At 43.5% G+C, this 18,670-nt stretch overlaps 1 protein-coding gene across 3 annotated transcripts in view; it reads left to right on the forward strand.

The window, feature by feature from the left end:
• Positions 1–18,670, forward strand: part of ITFG2 (integrin alpha FG-GAP repeat containing 2) — an 87,896-nt gene that overhangs the window by 33,005 nt on the left and 36,221 nt on the right. For all 3 annotated transcript variants that reach the window (XR_010068391.1, XM_063309865.1, XM_063309866.1), the window contains exons 5-7: positions 2,102–2,241; positions 3,476–3,624; positions 18,114–18,208. Coding sequence is in view for 2 of the 3 variants with exons in the window: in XM_063309865.1 (XP_063165935.1) it covers positions 2,102–2,241; positions 3,476–3,624; positions 18,114–18,208 (384 nt within the window). In the remaining variant the exon portion in view is untranslated. The remainder of the gene's footprint in view (positions 1–2,101; positions 2,242–3,475; positions 3,625–18,113; positions 18,209–18,670) is intronic.

The raw sequence follows: 18,670 nt of genomic DNA on the forward strand, positions 1-18,670 counted from the left end.
TTGCCATGTGACGGAGTGAGCTCCTGCACCCGCCCCAGCTCTTGCCAACCTAGCAATTTGAAAGCATGCAAATGCAAGTAGATAAATAGGTACTGCTTCGGCCGGAGATAACAGTGTTCTATGACTGTCACATTGGCCACATGACCGCGGAAGTGTCTTCAGACAACGCTGGCTCTTCAGCCATGAAATGGAGATGAGCACCACCCCCTAGTGTCGGACACAACTAAACAGAAACCTTTACTTTACCGTTATTTTATCCAGCTCTCTTTCAAGGAGGAGGCAAAATGGCTACCCACCTGAGGGAGGGAACTGCAGCTACAGGGCCCCAGCAGTTGCACCCAGCCTGATACAGCCCTGCTTCTGCCACAGCAAAATCCCTCACCTTCCCACAACTGTGATAGAAAAAGGTAGTCCTCATCCACAATCCACCAGAGTTGCCTTCCTCATCTCCTCACTCCTCAGCACAGTCCCTTCTGCAGGCCGATAGGGACTTCCTCTGCCATCGGAGGAATCTGGCCTCCATGTTCTTTTTGTAATCAGGCCTCCATGTTCTTTATCTCCTTATCTGTACCCTTTGAATTCTCTGGTCTGAGGATAACTCATGAAATCATGAAATACTATTGAAAACCAAAAAACCCTCCACTTCTTCTGAATCTTTCACCTTTGAATCCAATTGCTGAAACTTACTCAATTCATCTGTCAGTAAATTTTTACATTGTGAAAGAATAACAGAAGAGTCAGCTTTTTGTTGTACTTTTCCCATTCTTGCCTGAAGTCTAGCCCTTACTGTCTTCTCTTACTCATCTCTAGCAAGTAAGAAATTGTTTTGCCCTTAAATGCCTTTTCATTGAACAGATTCAACAGTGAATGCTAAACTGTTAACAGGAGTATTAGGGCTAGTATTCATTTATGTAGCTGTTCGCTCCTATAGACTCTGGCTGGTTTGCAGTACATGAAAACAATGAAAGCCATTAAAAACATACAATGCCACAGGCAGCCCCAACTAAAACAGTCATAGCAGTAACAAACCAGACCAGGGGTCCTACCAAACGGTAACCCCAGGCCTGAGACCAAGGCCAGCTTAAGGGATTTTTGGAACCTCAGGAGAGGGCGTAAAATATAAAATGAGAGTAAAAGGTTAAGTACAATAACAGTCATTCGTAAAATCCTTAAATATTATGTAAACATTTTATATGACACAGCACGAGAAGTAAGAATAAAGAAAACATTTAAGTATTGCAAATGTTACAGTAGCAACTTGTTGATATAAATTGATTGAAATCCTCAGAATGAAAATCTCAAGTAATTGTTCTCTATATACTGGAGCTCCCTTTTGTGATTACAAATATATTCTGCTATCCCTACAGCAATATTACACAATAAATCTTTTATAAAATGTAAATAATATATACTTGGCTAAGTCCAAATTTTAATAAAACTGCACTCTGTTTTACCATGTTTTACTTCATTCAGATCTCACACCCAACTGTAAAAATGTAATTCAAGAATGAACAGTTCTTGTTTAAAAAAAATACAAAGAAGTCTCAAATAAATTGATACAGAATTCATTTTTTAAAATGGTCTTAATATTTATTTTAATTTTTCTTCTCTAACATTTTCAGGGAGGGGGAGAAAAATTAGGTCAGAGGAAAGGAAGACATAATAATCCTAAATTGATCACAGGAAGGGATTATGTGATTTTCCAAGTCCTTCAACCAGGAAAGTAGCTGAAGAATGCGGCATATCCATGACCTTGCTTTTGATCTGGCTATGGCTCATAAATTTCCCCCCTGCTTAGAATTAAATCTTTGATGGCAGAATCAATTGCACCATCGGAATAGAATTAACTAAATCAACTTCAGAGATCATTTCCTCTGAGTTTACTGCAAGAAAGATCTTTTTTTAGTTTTCAGTCAGTCTTACATTAAGATTCTGGAAACAAATAAATGTGTTTTAGGCCATTGATTTAAAATTCATTGATTATTGGACGGCACATTGTATGATGTTTTGGAACAAGCAAGATGGATTTCTTTTGGTTCTTTTTGATTTTCTATTACTTGTTTTTCCAAGGTACAAATATTAGTCTTTTTGCTCCCTGCAGATGGGGATGGAAAGAGTGAATTGGTAATAGGCTATACTGACCGTGTGGTTCGAGCCTTTCGTTGGGAGGACTCATCTGAGAGTCCTGATAGCATCTCTGGACAGCTGCTGTTGCTCAAGAAGTGGCTTCTGGAGGGACAGGTACGAAATGCTTTTCAGAAGCAAGGAAAAGGAGCCAAATGGGAGAAAAACCCCAGCATAGTCAGTTTTGTAGCTGTTGTCTCCTTAACTTCAACTTCTGTCACATTCTAGATTTTATAGAAACTATCTGTAATGCTATCATTTAGAAAAATTCCTAACATTTAGACAGATAGGAAGATAAGCAGGTGGTATAAAGACTGTGGCCAACTATATCAAAGACCGTAGAAATGTCAAGAGAAATGAAAAAGTTAATGCATCCATAGTGAAGGTAGTTTAAGTGGCATACCAGGATCAGGAAATAAATGCAGTAGCAAAGGGGTCTAATTTGAGGAGTGCATGGGATGGAAAAGTTTTCTTCGGAGATGTTCCATTAGAATATTCTGAATTAAGTGTGGTTAAGACACTCAAGATAAACCTTGTTTTAAGATGTCCACCATAGGAAACAAGGGTTATTCAACACAAGTCCCTTGCTTCTCATTTTTCATCCTCGGGACACAAAACCAAGTAGATAGTAATCTGTATCTCTATTTAATACTTAAGCTACAGAAAAAATGGCCGAGGGAATTATTTTTTAAAAATTCCATAAAAAATAGTGGAACTGATAATTAAGCAAAAAAAAAAAATCTAGAACATCACGATAAGTTAACCATTTAGGGAGGGTCCCCTCTGAGCCTCTTGCCCCGCCCACCATCCTGCTGCAGACTGTGCCGTCTCCTATCTGGCCGTTCCCTCAGCAGCGTCTCTTTGCCCTGTCTCCCAAGGTCTTTCCCACATACCGTTAACAGTTCCCTGCCACTGCAAAAGGGAAGTTTTTGGGGGCAAGTCTAACTCTCAATAGGAAGTACTCTAACCATCCTCCTTCACCTTGAACTAGCACCCTTCTGCCACGTTTTCCTAGGACAGCCAGATTTACTCTCCAAAAAATAAAACTTGGTTTCTTAAACCCAGGTAGTCTCTATCAGGAACCCTAGAACAATTTTGATCCATGTCTTCCATGGCCAGCAGAATCCAGAATGGTTTTTCTCATTCTACATGTTTGTTTATATGGCCGCTGCTCTCCTTCACCCAACACTATACCTCACTCTCATTTAGCCGAGTTAGAACAATACTCAGAATGCTGCTGTTTTGTCCTGAGTTAAGGACTAAACTATGGAGCATGAGGCAGTAGTAGTAGTGGTAGTAATGCAGATTCTTTAAATGGGCTGATTAGGGTTCTTTTTCTTGGCTAGCCCAGGTGGATAGCTTGTCTGTGAATCCAGATTCTGATGGTTCTCCTAAGATGATGGTGTCCCAGCCAGGGTGCGGTTATGCAGTCTTACTCTGTACTTGGAAAAAGGAGCAGCAATCTCCTGCAGAGGTGATAGACAGTTCTGCATGTAGCAGGTGAGACTATTGTTATTAAAGTAAAAAATTAATGATTAAAAATATTAAACTAAAATAATTAGCATAGTATAGTTCTTGGTTCTTTCATCTTATGGAGCTGCAGGGAAGGTTCTTCAGTATTATTCTGTTGAAATTTGACATGAATAATCTAATTGATTGGTGTATAGTCCCATCCCACCTCCCCAAAACAGTGGAAATTGTTTGAGAAGTACCATTAAAAATCTTGGATGTAAATGTCAAAAGCTTACTTAATGAAATTCAGGAGTCAAAAAATAAAATCTGTATATTTGTGTGTTAATATATTAACGTAGTATTTTTAGTATTTGTGTTTTTTTTCCTTTTTTAATTTTTAATAAGCAGCAGAGAAATCACAAACCTTACAATTCATTTGATTTTTGGTATGTATGTGAAATTGATAGTCATAAACAACCCTTCCTGGAGATACTTCATGAATCTACAAAACTACTACTAATATATTTAATCACATTTTTATTTTTACAGAGTACTAAATTCTTGAATAATTCATTCTAGGGCTTGTGCTTCATGTTTTATTGTTTTAATAATCTGAAATTTTGTTGGTTTTTCCTTGGTGTACTCTACTTCGTTAGCATTAAGTAGCAGGGTGTTGTTGTTTATTCGTTTAGTCGCTTCCAACTCTTCGTGACTTCATGGACCAGCCCACGCCAGAGCTTCCTGTCAGTCGTCAACACCCCCAGCTCCCCCAGGGACGAGTCCGTCACCTCTAGAATGTCATCCATCCACCTTGCCCTTGGTCGGCCCCTCTTCCTTTTGCCTTCCACTCTCCCTAGCATCAGCATCTTCTCCAGGGTGTCCTCTCTTCTCATTATGTGGCCAAAGTATTTCAGTTTTGCCTTTAGTATCGTTCCCTCAAGTGAGCAGTCTGGCTTTATTTCCTGGAGTATGGACTGGTTTGATCTTCTTGCAGTCCAAGGCACTCTCAGAATTTTCCTCCCAACACCACAGTTCAAAAGCATCAATCTTCCTTCTCTCCGCCTTCCTTATGGTCCAGCTCTCGCAGCCACATGTTACTACGGGGAATACCATTGCTTTAACTATGCGGACCTTTGTTGTCAGTGAGATGTCTCTGCTCTTCACTATTTTATCGAGCTTTGTCATTGCTCTTCTCCCCAGGATTAAGCGTCTTCTGATTTCCTGACTGCAGTCAGCATCTGCAGTAAAGTAGCAGGGTAGTTGATGTAAAATATTACTGTCATCATCAGTAATAGTATGAAATTTTTGAATGGGAGAGGCGGCTATTTTGTAGGCTTTTTAACCCATGTTCTTGTTGAAGAAAAGCTGGCATATCCCTGTTTGATGATTTCTGCAAACTCTGCCTGAAACTGCACAAACTGCTCTTACCATGAAAATGTGATATCAATATCACATCAATATCAATAATGTGATATCAATATCTATCCTCCTCTCCAACTTGTCTGGGGTCAAGACATTTCTGTGAGAAAGCCACGATTTCTTTCTCTCTTTTAAACATTTTTAAAAATTTATTTTAAAATATTTAAGGAACAAAATAAATGACTAAATAAAAGAATAAAGTAAAAAAATACATACTGGATAGAAAAGATCAGTAAATAAACAATGTAGTTATCATAAAATTTAAAATTCATTATTTCATTGATTAAATAATTGAATACTGAAAACTAGACTCATAACTTCAAGAAATAATTAAGAATTACTACAAAACTCTAAACATTAATATTGGTATGTCATTATTCCTAAAATAAACGCACATGATCTTGTAAAAACAAAGAAAAAAATGAAAAATAGTAAAAAAAAATCATTAAAAATACAGGTAGTCCTCGCTTCATGACCACTTGTTTAGGGACGGTTTGGACTTACGACGGTGCTGAAAAAAACAATTTACAACTGGTCCTTGCACTTACAACTGTCCTAACAGCTAGGAACCACGCTGAGACAAGGAGTAGGTCTCTAGTGTTTTATTACTGATACATAACAGAGAATCCTAACAAACTGAAGAAGCGTGGGAAAACCCAGACATATAAACCCCAAATACTAAGGTGGACCCGATCTGTGTCTCTTTGAATGGCCACCTAATTCCTCAGTACTATGCATGCGCTTTACAGCCTGGATGGGAGCCCCCTGCGCGCCATCCTCACTCATGACAACAACCATTGCAGCGTCCCTGCAGTCACATGATCACGATTCTGGCTCTTGACAACCAGTTCACATTTGCAACAGTCGCAGCATCCCAGTCACATGATTGCCAGCTGGCTTCCCAGCTGGCTTCCAGCAAGCAAAATCAATTGGGAAATAGTGTGATTCTCTAAATGAACATGTCATTTGCTTAACAATCATTGAAACGTCGTAAAGTTGGGTTGGATTCGCTTAATGACCGCTTTGTTTAGCAACCAAAACTCCTGTTCCAGATGTGGTCGTTAAGCAAGGTCTACCTGCATTGAGTTCTAAATTCCCTCCCATTGTACCCCACTGATGATTCCATCAAAATATTTATAAACATCAAAATTGCTTCTGATTACTATCTTTACATCAAGTATTTCTCCCTTAAAAACCTTATTCTAAATATCTAAGTTTGCCTTGTGTGATACATAATATGTGGGGACACGTTCTTGCTTAAATTTAGTCAAACTTCTGTTCTGGATGTTTGTTGTTACTTTTGCCATTGCTGCATATTCCCCAAGTTTGGTTTTGTTGTTTATTCGTTTAGTCACTTCTGACTCTTCGTGACTTCATGGACCAGCCCACGCCAGAGCTTCCTGTCGGTTGTCAACACCCCCAGCTCTCCCAGGGACGAGTCCGTCACCTCTAGAATATCATCCATCCATCTTGCCCTTGGTCGGCCCCTCTTCCTTTCGCCTTCCGCTCTCCCTAGCATCAGCACCTTCTCCAGGGTGTCCTGTCTTCTCATTATGTGGCCAAAGTATTTCAGTTTTGCCTTTAGTATCATTCCCTCAAGTGAACAGTCTGGCCTTATTTCCTGGAGTATGGACTGGTTTGATCTTCTTGCAGTCCAGGGCACTCTCAGAATTTTCCTCCAACACCACAGTTCAAAAGCATCTATCTTCCTTCTCTCCACCTTCCTTATGGTCCAGCTCTCGCAGCCATATGTTACTACTGGGAATACCATTGCTTTAGCTATGCGGACCTTTGTTGTCAGTGTGATGTCTCTGCTCTTAACTATTTTATTGAGCTTTGTCACTGCTCTTCTCCCAAGGATTAAACGTCTTCTGATTTCCTGACTGCAGTCAGCATCTGTAGTAATCTTTGCACCTAGAAATACAAAGTCTTTCACCGCTTCTACATTTTCTCCCTCTATTTGCCAGTTATCAATCAAGCTGGTTGCCATAATCTTGGTTTTTTTGAGGTTTAGCTGCAAGCCAGCTTTTGCACTTTCTTCTTTCACCTTCATCATAAGGCTCCTCAGTTCCTCTTCGCTTTTAGTCGTCAAAGTGGTATCATCAGCATATCTGAGATTGTTAATGTTCCTTCCAGCAATTTTAACTCCAGCCTTGGATTCCTCAAGCCCAGCATGTCTCATGATGTGTTCTGCATACAAATTGAATAGGTAGGGTGAGAGTGTACAACCCTGCAGTACTCCTTTCCCAATCTTAAACCAGTCCGTTCCGTGGTCTGTTTTTACTGTTGCTAGTTGGTCGTTATACAGATTCTTCAGGAGGCAGACAAGATGACTTGGTATCCCCATACCGCTAAGAACTTGCCACAATTTGTTGTGGTCCACACAGTCAAAGGCTTTAGAATAGTCAATAAAACAGAAAAAGGTGTTTTTCTGAAACTCCCTGGCTTTTTCCATTATCCAGCAGATATTGGCAATTTGGTCCCTAGTTCCTCTGCCTTTTCTAAACCCAGCTTGTACATCTGGTGATTCTCGCTCCATGAATTGCTGAAGTCTACCTTGCAGGATCTTGAGCATTACCTTGCTGGCATGTGAAATGAGTGCCACTGTTCAATAGTTTGAACATTCTTTAGTGCTCCCCTTTTTTGGTATGGGGATATAAGTTGATTTTTTCCAATCTGATGGCCATTCTTGTGTTTTCCAAATTTGCTGGCATATAGCATGCATTACCGTGACATCTTGCAAGATTTTGAACAGCTCAGCTGGGATGCCGTCGTCTCCTGCTGCCTTGTTATTAGCAATGCTTCTTAAGGCCCATTCAAGTTTGGTTTCCCAGTCTGATATTGCTGGCAAAGTATCTCTTTTCCAATGTTGGGCCAAATTTATCCTTGCAGCCGTCAAGCAAGTACCATAATTTGTTATATTTTTTATTTATTTGTTCTGAAAAGATTTGCGGTAGAAAAAACTGAAGTTTCAAGTCAAGCTGTTTGTTTGTTTTAATGCTGTGTATTTCTTTCTAGCACTTCTGAATTTTTTTACACAGCCATCACATATACTGTAATAAAATGTTTCTTCTGTACCACAGCATTTCCAACATTTCTCCTGATATGATTTATCTATTTTTTGCAATTATGGATGGAGTTATGTACCATCCATAAAACATTTTGTACCAATTGTCTAAGTTATAACTTGGGATAAATTGTATTAAATCTTTCCACAAGTCCTCCCATTGTTGTAATGTAACTAGAAAACTTGTGACCTGTTGGGTCATAATTTCAGAGGTATTTCCTTACCAGATTCCTCAATGTCTTCAACAATAGCGGAGCTTCTAATGTATTGCCTTCACTGGAAAAGTTCTTAAAAATTCAGGGAGATATTCAGAGATGTATCTGGCTTGAAAATAACCCAGGTTATTCATATTAAGCTATGTAGCACAGTCAAACATCAGGAGCTGACCACTGGAAATGTTTTATGACAACTTGTATTATGTCATAAAATGTGTTAGGATAATTTTGTAATAACATGTTTTATTTTTTAAAAAATGATTATTTATTTATTTATAAAATTCCTCTGCCACCCATCTCGTACACGACGACTCTGGGTGGATTTCAAAGAATTAAAAACAATATAAAACATATAAATACAATATAAATATAAAATACAAGCTATAGAATTCAAAATGGGCCGCCAACTCTTATGCTGATACCCTCACGGGGCCATCCCAGGCCAAGTGGCATAGCCAAGTTTTTACTCCTTTTTGAAAGGCGGGGGGGGGGCTGTCTTGTTGGTGTATTATTCTTTAAGGGATAAATCCACATAGCAAGGCTCTTGTCAGTTAAGTACTGGCAGGGTAAAACGGTCAGGCTCCAGTGGTTCTTTGGCTGAAAAAGATACAGAAGGTCAAAGGTTAAGTATCGAGCTAGGCAGAAAAGAAGTATAAAAGGAGGCTCTTTTTCACTTCTCTCTGGCTGTTCCTCTCAGATATGCCTTGCTTGCCTTCCTGTTCAGCTCTGTGTGTATGCTATTTCTTAAACCAATAGAATGAGCTCTTCCAGGGCTCTGGAAAAACAAAAACTGTTTATGTTCTTTGCTTGAATAAACGCAACTACTTTGAATTTCCTGCAATGCCTTGTGTCGTCACTGATCTCTAGTGCCAAACACTTCTGCAACTCTGCACATGCTCTAGAACTCACACTCCAACATGTCTTACCCCAGGGGGTACCTTGTTCCAGAGGGCGGGGGCCACGGCAGAGAAGGCCCGCCTCCTGGACCCCACCAGACAGAATTCTCTTACAGAAAGGGTCTGCAGCACGCCCCCTGCAGGACCAAGCGGGGTGGGTCAATGTAATGGGGGTGAGGCGGTCCCTCAGGTAACCTGCCCCCGTGCCATGTAGGGCTTTATAGGTGATAACCAACACCTTGAATTGGACCCGGAAGCAGACCGGCACCCAATGCAGCTTGTGCAACAATGGTGTTATATGTGCCCTTCTAAGGGCTCCTAAAACTGCTTGCACAGCTGCATTTTACACCAGCTGTAGCTTCCGGGTACTCTTCAAGGGTAGCCCCATGTAAAGTGCGTTGCAATAGTCTATACAGGGGATGACTAGGACATAAGTGACTGACCAGAGGGACTCCTGATCCAGGAAGGGGCGTAGCTGGTGCACGACATGAAGCTGAGCAGAGGCTCCTCTGACCCCGGCTGGCACCTGCTCTTCGAGCAGGAGTCATGAGTCCAGGAGAACCCCCAGGTTCCTCACCAGATCTGTCTGGGGCAGTGCCACTCCATACAGAGCCAAAAATGGTAGATTTCCAGATGCTGGGGAGCCCCTAACCCACAGCCACTCCATGTTACCAGGGTTCAGCTGAAGCCTGTTGTTCCCCATCCAGACCCCTGCAGCCTCCAGGCACTGAAAGAGGGTAGTCACAGCATCACTTAAGTCACCCAGGATGGAGATGTATGATTATCATCAGCATATTGATGATACCTCATCCCGTGGTGACGGATGATCTCACCCAGCGGTTTCATGTAGTTGTTAAAATGGAGTAGAGACAGTACCAAGCCCTGTGGCACCTCACAAAGGGGCCGCGAGCCAGATCTCTCGCTCCCTATCAACACCGATTGGGACCGGCCCTGGAGGAAGGAGGTGAATCAGCACAGAGCCGTGCCACCCACCCCCAACTCCCTGAGTCGACCCAAAAAGGTACCATGGTCAATGGTATCAAAAGCCGCTGAGAGGTCAAGAAGAGCCAGGATGGATGCACTGCCCCCGTCCTGCTCCTGCCAGAGATCATCCAAAAGTGTGACCAAAGCTGTTTCTGTCCCATATCCAGGCCTGAAACCCGAGTGAAAAGGGTCCAGATAATTCATTTCATCCAGGATCCTCGAGCTGCAACACCACCACTTTCTCAACCACCTTCTCTAAAAAGGGGAGATGGGAGACTGGATGAAAATTGTTCAGGATGGTGAGATCCAGTGACCGTTTCTTGAGGAGGGGGTCACACCAGCACCTCTTTAAAGGCAGCCGGGAACACTCCCTCCCCCAAGGAATTCACCATTGCCTGGATCCACCCACACATCACCTCCTGAGCTGCCTTCACCAGCCAGGAGGGACAGGGATCTAACTGACAAGTGGTGGCATTTACAGGCCTGAGATCCCCATCCACTTTCTCGGACCCAACAGGATGAAACTCTTCCCAGCTAACTGGGTGAGTATGCTCCCCAAGCATTTCCCCAGACCCTACTGCATGCTTGGCATCCAACTTGGAATGAATCTAAGGGATTTTATCCTCCAGATGCCCAGAAAACTCCTTAGCACGGCCCTGAAGTAGGTGTCTGACCCCACCTTCCCTAGAAGGGATTGGGTGATCTTAAACAGGGCCATTGGGCAGCATTCTATGGATGCAGTAAGAGTGGAGAAATACACTTCACTGCTATTACCACCACAAGGTAGGCCTTAACAGCATATCTAGCTTGTGTTCGGTCAGGTTCAGTCTGTCAGGCTCCCTTTGCTTGCCTGCCACTGCTACACATTTCAGCCGATGGAGAGCCAACCTGTGTCAGCTTTGCAGTTTTGCAGCTTCACAGAGAGCATGCTTCAGCATATTCCTTCACAAACCGTTCAAGCAAAGGACAGGCTGATAAGACACCTGGACTCTAAGCACTGGGAGGGAGAAATCAGGAGTGAGAACAAGCTTGTATGGGACAGGGAGGAGGGATGTTGTCAGAGGGAATGATTTAGTTTGAATGCTTTGCCACCAAATCCTTATTCAGAGCTTTGAAACTGTCCTGAGTAATCAGATTTTAATAAATGGATTCTTTAAGCTTCTAATGAGCTGTCTGGGGAACTCCTTAAGTTAGATCCTGGTACTGGGACCATCACAGAAAGCTCTGAATCACGAAATAATGGCAACCTGCCCGGAGGACACTGTTCTACCTGAGGGAGCAGTACCTTCTGTGGATAAAGGCTTGTCAAACAGTCTTGGGGAACTAACTGTACTGGATGAGTTGCAAGACGAAGAACTCACCTCAGTGGCTGGAGGTGTCTCCTCAGCAGGAGTGAGACTTTCCCAGTCACCCATGACAGAGCACCCACTAATTCCATCAGAGATGGAGGAGACAACAGGAGAGAGTAATCCTGTAGGTGTCCCTTTAGGAGGAAGGAGACTTTCCCAGCAGCACTCCAAAGGAAATGAGGACTTTAAAAAACCGAGGATGAGCAACACCACCCTGATGGATTTACTGGCAGATGAGTGGACATCTAAGTCAAGAGGATTACCCGCTGAGGGAGCCAGACCAAAAACCTGATTCTCAGAAGTGGAGTACTACCAAAAACCCCTGATGCGGGATTTGAAAGGCAAATGGTCTCGTGAGATCGGTTGTAACACAAACCCAGAGGCCAGCCGGCATGCATCCATAGAGAGAGGGTCCCGATCCAAATCTGGGGAACGCATCGAAAGAGTGGAATGTGAGATGTCAATGATCGGAGATCGCATGTCCAGTCTGCAAGGTGCATTGGAGGAGATGAGCCAGCAATTGCAGCAGACAGCCATGGTGACTACTGGCCAGAACATTTCAAGAAGCCGCAGGAGGAATATTTTTCTGATTGACAAAGCACCACCTCTTTTGGGCCCCAGTCTGCATATTATTTACCAGGGCTGGGACAGCAAGCCAGAGGTGGAGGCTTTGGAATGATGGATTTGAAAGTGAAATTCGGGGGGAACCCGAAGCAGCTGGCTTGGTTCATGAATCAAGTTTGTGGATTCATGGATGAATGGGGAAGAGATTTTCCAAATGGTGATGCTAAGATCCAGTACATGACAGCCCATTTAGAAGAGGAAGCAGCCGATTGGGCTGTGGGCTTGTTTGAAGCAGAAGCTCTGGAACTGGATGGCTCTGACGAATTTATGTTTGCACTGTGAACTCAATTCGAAGATCCCCTTATTGCAATGCGGGCCAGAACTAATCTGCAAACCCTTGGTCAAGGGAACCGGCCAGTATCAGAGTATGCATCTGAGTTTAAGAAGTTAGTAAGCGAAATGACTCATTGGCCAGAATCACTGAAAATTGAGTTTTTTTAGAGCCAGCTTGAAACCTGAGATTTTGGAATGGACTTTGGTGTGTGACAAGCCAAACACCCTGCGAGGTTGGATCTGCCTAGCTGGAGAAGTAGAAGAGACCTGAGCACAAGTAAAACTGCAGCAATGCATGCATGCATCTGAGAAGCACAACCCCACTGCTACAGTGGGTGTTGAGTGAAAAGAGACATGCCGAGAGTGGGAAAAAGAAAAGGAACAGCGCAGCAGAAGTGGAACTTGTTTCAAATGCGGCAAAGAGGGTCATCACATCGCTGAATGCCCTCTAACCAACACAGCTCCACAAAAGAAACCCTCCAGCAACAAGTCCAAGCTACCAGCTAAAAAAGTCTCCAGCAGCAGCTCTATCGGCCCTGAGTTCGTTCCAGGTAAGGGAGGCGCTGAGCTTGTGTCGGCAGAATTATCCAAACCCAAAAACTCGGCAGATGAAGAACTCCAGATGCAGGGAAACTGGAATGGTGCCCAAGGACAGGCAGCAATAACTTGATGCAATGGGCTCCCTGATACAATGGTGAATGGACCATGCCAAAGCATATTAGTGGGAACTAAAATCAAATCCTTATGGACTGGCAGGGGTGCAGACCTAGTGGGACTTTTAGACTCTGGTTGTACTTGGTGTTTGATGCACCCTGCAGTAGTAATGGGACTGAGGGTTGGCAGATTGAAAAACCCTGTGACTTACCCAACTTGATGGGTCGGACACGCAGGGTGGTCTTGTGCAATTTTACATTGAAACAGTGGAGATGAGAATTAGGACTCATAAAGAGACTTTGAGATTCCTAATAGCCCTGATAGCACATCAGTCCATAATATTGGAGTCAGTGTGGCTGAAAAAATCCTAAGGTGGACTGGGCCATGGGGCAGTTGTAGTTCGCAGATGGGACGTACGGGGATTGACTGGAACTTGAGCCGCCTCCGGACTTAGAAACGATGGCTGGTGTGGCAGAGCTCCCAAAGCCCGACCTAGCCCCGGGGGAACCCCAGATCCCACTACAATATAAAGACCTAGCGGCAGTATTTGGGGAAACCAAATCCAATCAGCTTCCATCTCATCAAATATCAGACTGCGCTATTGAATTGAAACCTGGGGCCTCACTTCCCAAACCAAAGATTTATTCCATGATTCCTAAAGAAAGGACAGTCTTACGAGAGTTCATTGACAAGAACTTGAAATGAGGTTTCATCCGACCTGCCACTTCTCCCCTAGGCACCCCTGTGTTGTTCCGCACCAATAAAGATGGATCTTTGCAGTTGTGTACAAACTATAGGGGTCTCAATGCTATTCGCACCTGTAATAAATATCCTCTCCCTTTGATGAAAGACATGTTGGCCCACTTGTCAAAAGGGAAAATTTTCACCAAGCTGGATTTACAGGAAGCCTACTTTCAGGTACGCATAAGAGAGGGGGAATGGAAAACTGCTTTTAATTGCCCCTTAGGGGCTTTTGAATACCTCGTGACACTGTTCAGACTGGGGGGCCCTGGATGCTTCATGCAATTAATAAATGAGGTTCTCCATGATTTCCTGTACAAAGGGGTGCTTGCGTATCTCAATACTTTAATCTATAGCGAAAACCTGGCAGACCATGTAAAATTGGTCAGGGAGGTCTTAAAGAGACTGCTAAAAGCTCAACTGTACACTAAACTTTCTAAATGTGAATTCCATAAACACCAATTGGACTATTTGGGGTATCGATTTCCCATAAGGGAATAGAGATGGACCCAGCCAAGGTATGGGATATTCTAGCCTGGCAAGTGCCCAAAACAAGAAGGGAGTTACAAAGTTTCCTCAGGTTTGCCAATTTCTATTGGCAATTTATTCCAAATTTTGCCCAAATTGCTCTGCCCCTAACTGATTTGTTGAAAACTAAAGGAAAGGGGAAGGGAAAAAAAGCCAAGAAGTCCCGGGTGGTACTCAGTTGAACTGCAGAATACCAACAAGTTTTCGACTGTCTTAAAGCCCTGTTCATGGCAGAGCCTATTCTAAAATATCCTGATCCATCCTTGTCGCTAGTCATCCAAGGTGTGTTACACACACAAGCTCCCAAGTTCGGTTTATGGTCAATCATACTCACAGCCTGTTGAGGCATGCGGATCTTGTCAGCCCCCCTTACTATCTACCTGGGTTTTCCAGATAGGTGTGGCTTGAGCAGACAAGACACACAGCTCTGGTCAACAGCCAGGAAGTAATTAGGGACACACACAAATAACTTTCAACCGAACTGAGGCACAACAGATTCTTTGAAATACACACAGACCCAGTGAATTTAAAGGAACAGCAAAACTTTACTGGTTACAAGGTGCATTGCTTTTTCTCACACGCGCGCACGCACACACACTTATCCACACTTACCCACGTCCAACTAAGCTGCCAGGCATTAGCTAGAGGGATGGAAGCTGCCAAGTCTGGATCCAAAGACTACTCCAGGAGTGGGCAGGCTTCGGGACTCCTTTATCCCCAAAACTCCTTGTTTTGTTGATTCACAAGTTTGGTAGCTGTAGATGGGATGGGGGGGGTTCTCCATGTGCTCAGGCCCAACTTCCTTTGTCTGGTTCTGGTGACATTTTTCCTTTGTCTCCTTAACGACTTGCTTCCTTCTTATCTACCTTCCTGAAGGGATCTTTTAGACAAGATTATTCCTGGCTTTTGTCATCTCTGCATACGTGTCTGCTCCATCTTTAGGTAATGGCAGCTTAAGCCTAGTCTCACAAGTGACGCTTCTGACGTGGCAATTGGCTGTGTGTTATTGCAGAACGACAATTGCGGTTTTATGTTCCTGCACATACATTTCCTGCAAGTTTTCTGACACTGAAAGTCGCTGGGAAAAGGAAGCTTTTGTTGTCTGTTAGATGATCTTAATTTGGCGCCACCTATTAGAGGGGGCCCCTCACCCATTTGAGGTTTGGACAGATCACAAAAATCTTCAAGCGCTCCAATCTCCTAGGAAATTGAATCCTGAACAAGTCTGCTGGGCACAATTTTTCAGCCGCTTTAATTTTACTTTAAAACACCTTCCAGGGGGGAAATTTTTCTTGGCAGATGCCTTATCCCCCCAACCCCAGCACAACAGCGAAAGGGAGGAGATTATAGACTCCGCCATTCTCTCCTCACTGAGGCTTCCCCGCCTACTCCACTGACTGACTTGCAACAGGAGCTGATTGTTGCCCAGCAACAAAACAAAACCACTCTCACGGAGCACAGTTGAATTTGGTGGCGCAGAGCCCATATGTATGCCCCTGAACCTTTACGCAAGAAAATTTTGCAGCACTGCCATGATTCCAAACCTGCTGGGCATTTTGGTTTTATAAAGAGTCTACACTTAATTCACAGGCAATTTTGGTCACCGTCCTGGTGCTGTAGTCAGGGTTCCCTCCACCCAGACATACATCAGCACACATACATCAAACACCATGGGGTAGTGGTGTGCCTCCTTTGTCTTAGTGATTGCTTTAGTGTTTAAGTGTTTAAGGGATTAGGATTATTCCTTCCTCCTTCCTTCCCTTTTACCTGAAGGCATGATCTCCGTTGTGATGCGTGCATGCATTGCAATGGGGGTCATGACACGTTATTCATGAATACTTCTAAAGCAATCACAGATAATAAAGGAGAAAGTAGACATACTTTTCTGGTACCTTTACTTATTGAAAGGTCTGTCGAAAGTGTTCCATCAGCTATCCTTGCTGTTTGCTGTTGACATATGCTTTATATTCTTCTACAGGATTTATTTTATTTAGTACTGCAAGTAGACATGGCCATTCCAAACTGTTAGTTTTTTTCTGCATCCAGAAAAAAGATTGCTGCTTTTCCCCCCTTTAATTGATGTATTCTATTGCATTCATTCATTCATTCATTTTCTATCCTGCCTTTATTATTTTTGTGAATAACTCAAGGTGGCGAACATCCCTAATCCTCCTTCCTCCTCCTCCTCTTTTCCCCACAACAACAACCCTGTGAGGTGGGTTGGGCTGAGAGGGAGTGACTGGCCCAAGGTCACCCAGCCGGCCTTCATGCCTAAGGCGGGACTAAAACTCTCAGTCTCCTGGTTTCTAGTCCGTTGCCACTAGACCAAAATCTACTGTCGTCCTTGATGTTTCTCTTGGGAATACAACCTGTTTGAAGGATAGGTATTATATCCAGAACACACTTTTTTAAGCGTTCACCTAATATTATAGTGAATAATTTCCTAAAAAATTCTGCAAGTTCTTCTGTAACTTCTGATCTCACGTATAACCATTTATTTCCTTTCTTTAGAGCCACTATTTCTTCGTTACATATGTCATGCCTCAGTTTCTTTTTATCAAAATAAACATACCATGCTCTTTCTTCCTGGGAGTTACTTTCCATACTGACCATTCCACTGAACCCATTCTGATTTATCTATACTGCATCTTTCTTCCAATGTAACCCTGAATTGCAGAGGAATAATGCAGAATGATGTTCAATGGTTACTTCTTTGGTAATTGTGCAGCCCAAGATTACTTTGGCCTTCCCAAACATATTGCATTGCTAGGATTGGTAAATTTCAGTTTCCCATTGTGAGGGGGGGGGCAAGGTAAGGACAAAAAGACCCCTATATGTGCCTCAAACTCATGAAGAGGGGAAGTATGCCATCGGATCATGAAAAGGGGGAGGAAGGTGGGTGAAGGATCTGGGTGTTAAAATACAGTCATTAGGTTAAGAATGAATGGCTGATGGTGTTGAATAGCTGGCACCAGCAAGGAGATGTTTGCATCGGATGAGACCCTGAAACAAGTAGGTGATAAGTATGATAAGTGCTGCAAGAACATCCTGCTGACATGTAGAATCCAGCAATCAAGGATACTTGTGAAGTAAGATTGTGAGCTGAGCCCTCGGAGAGGGGGAGGACAGACAGGGTATAAAAGTTTTGTGTTCACTTCGTTCAGGGTTCCTTCTTGCACGGAGGGACTCGCCTTTGCAAACGCGCTACAAATAAACTCTTTTCTCTGCATCATCGAACCTTGTGGATTGGAATTCTTCTGGGAGGTTTTTCCCACTGACACCATTGCACGCATTTTATTCTCACACTCCCACTTGTTGCGTCCTCTTGGGGCCCCCTTAACTGAAATGCAGTTCTTGTGTGAACCTAGGAGAGGGTGCAGTTTCTTTGAGGAGGTGCCAACAGGCCCGGTGAGTATGACCCCCCTCCCTGCCTCCAGAGCTCCTTGTCAGCTTTGGATCTAAAAAGCTGTGTATCTCTTTCCACTGGAGCCCCAAGCTACCGGATAATGCTGTTGTCCCTATTAGATATCGTGCATTTCTGTCCTAACAGTCAGGAATCACGCTGAGACGAGGAGTAGGTCTCTACTGCTACATAAGACAGAATCCTAACAAACGGAAGAAGCGTGGGAAAACCCAGACAGATAAACCCCAAAAGTCAAGGCGGGTCTGATCCGTGTCTCTTGGAATGGCTGCTTAATTCCTCAGTACTGCGCATGCGTTTTCCCCCCTGGATAGAGGCCCCCTCCTGCTCACCATTACTCATGACAATTTCTTTGCTACTTCCTAGGGAAGGCCCAGTCCGTGATGTCATTCTCCACCAGACATCAGGTAGAATTCACAACAAGAATGTTTCCACTCATCTCATTGGAACCATCGGCAGAGGTAAGTGGTATAAATTCTAGTCATGGCAAAAAGATTAGAAAATATACTGGATTTCCACGTAGATGAAACGTGGAAGCTCTGACACCTTATGGCTAGTCTATTGCAACATGTTCCAGATGGGCTGCCCTTTGAAGACCACCAGGAAGCTTCAGCTGGTCCCACCTGCAGTCGCACAAGCAGTGATGCACTCACCACACCCACACAACACCTCTGCTCTGTAAGCAGCCCTGGCTGCCAGCGTGCTTCCAGGCCCTGGCCATCATGTATAAGGCCCGATAGGACACAGGCTCTGTGCTTGAGGGACCCCCTGTCTCCCATGGTTTCTGCCCAGCTGGTATGATCCAGCAGAGGAGTTACATTCTAGGTCCTCTCAATTAAACAAAATCACCTTTAAGGGATCCAGGAAGCCTTCCTCTGTAGAGGTGCTTGCCTTCTGGAAAGGGGTCCCCCCGAGATCTGGAC

Source organism: Candoia aspera, chromosome 8, assembly GCF_035149785.1.
Source record: "Candoia aspera isolate rCanAsp1 chromosome 8, rCanAsp1.hap2, whole genome shotgun sequence".
Lineage (NCBI taxonomy): Eukaryota > Metazoa > Chordata > Lepidosauria > Squamata > Boidae > Candoia > Candoia aspera.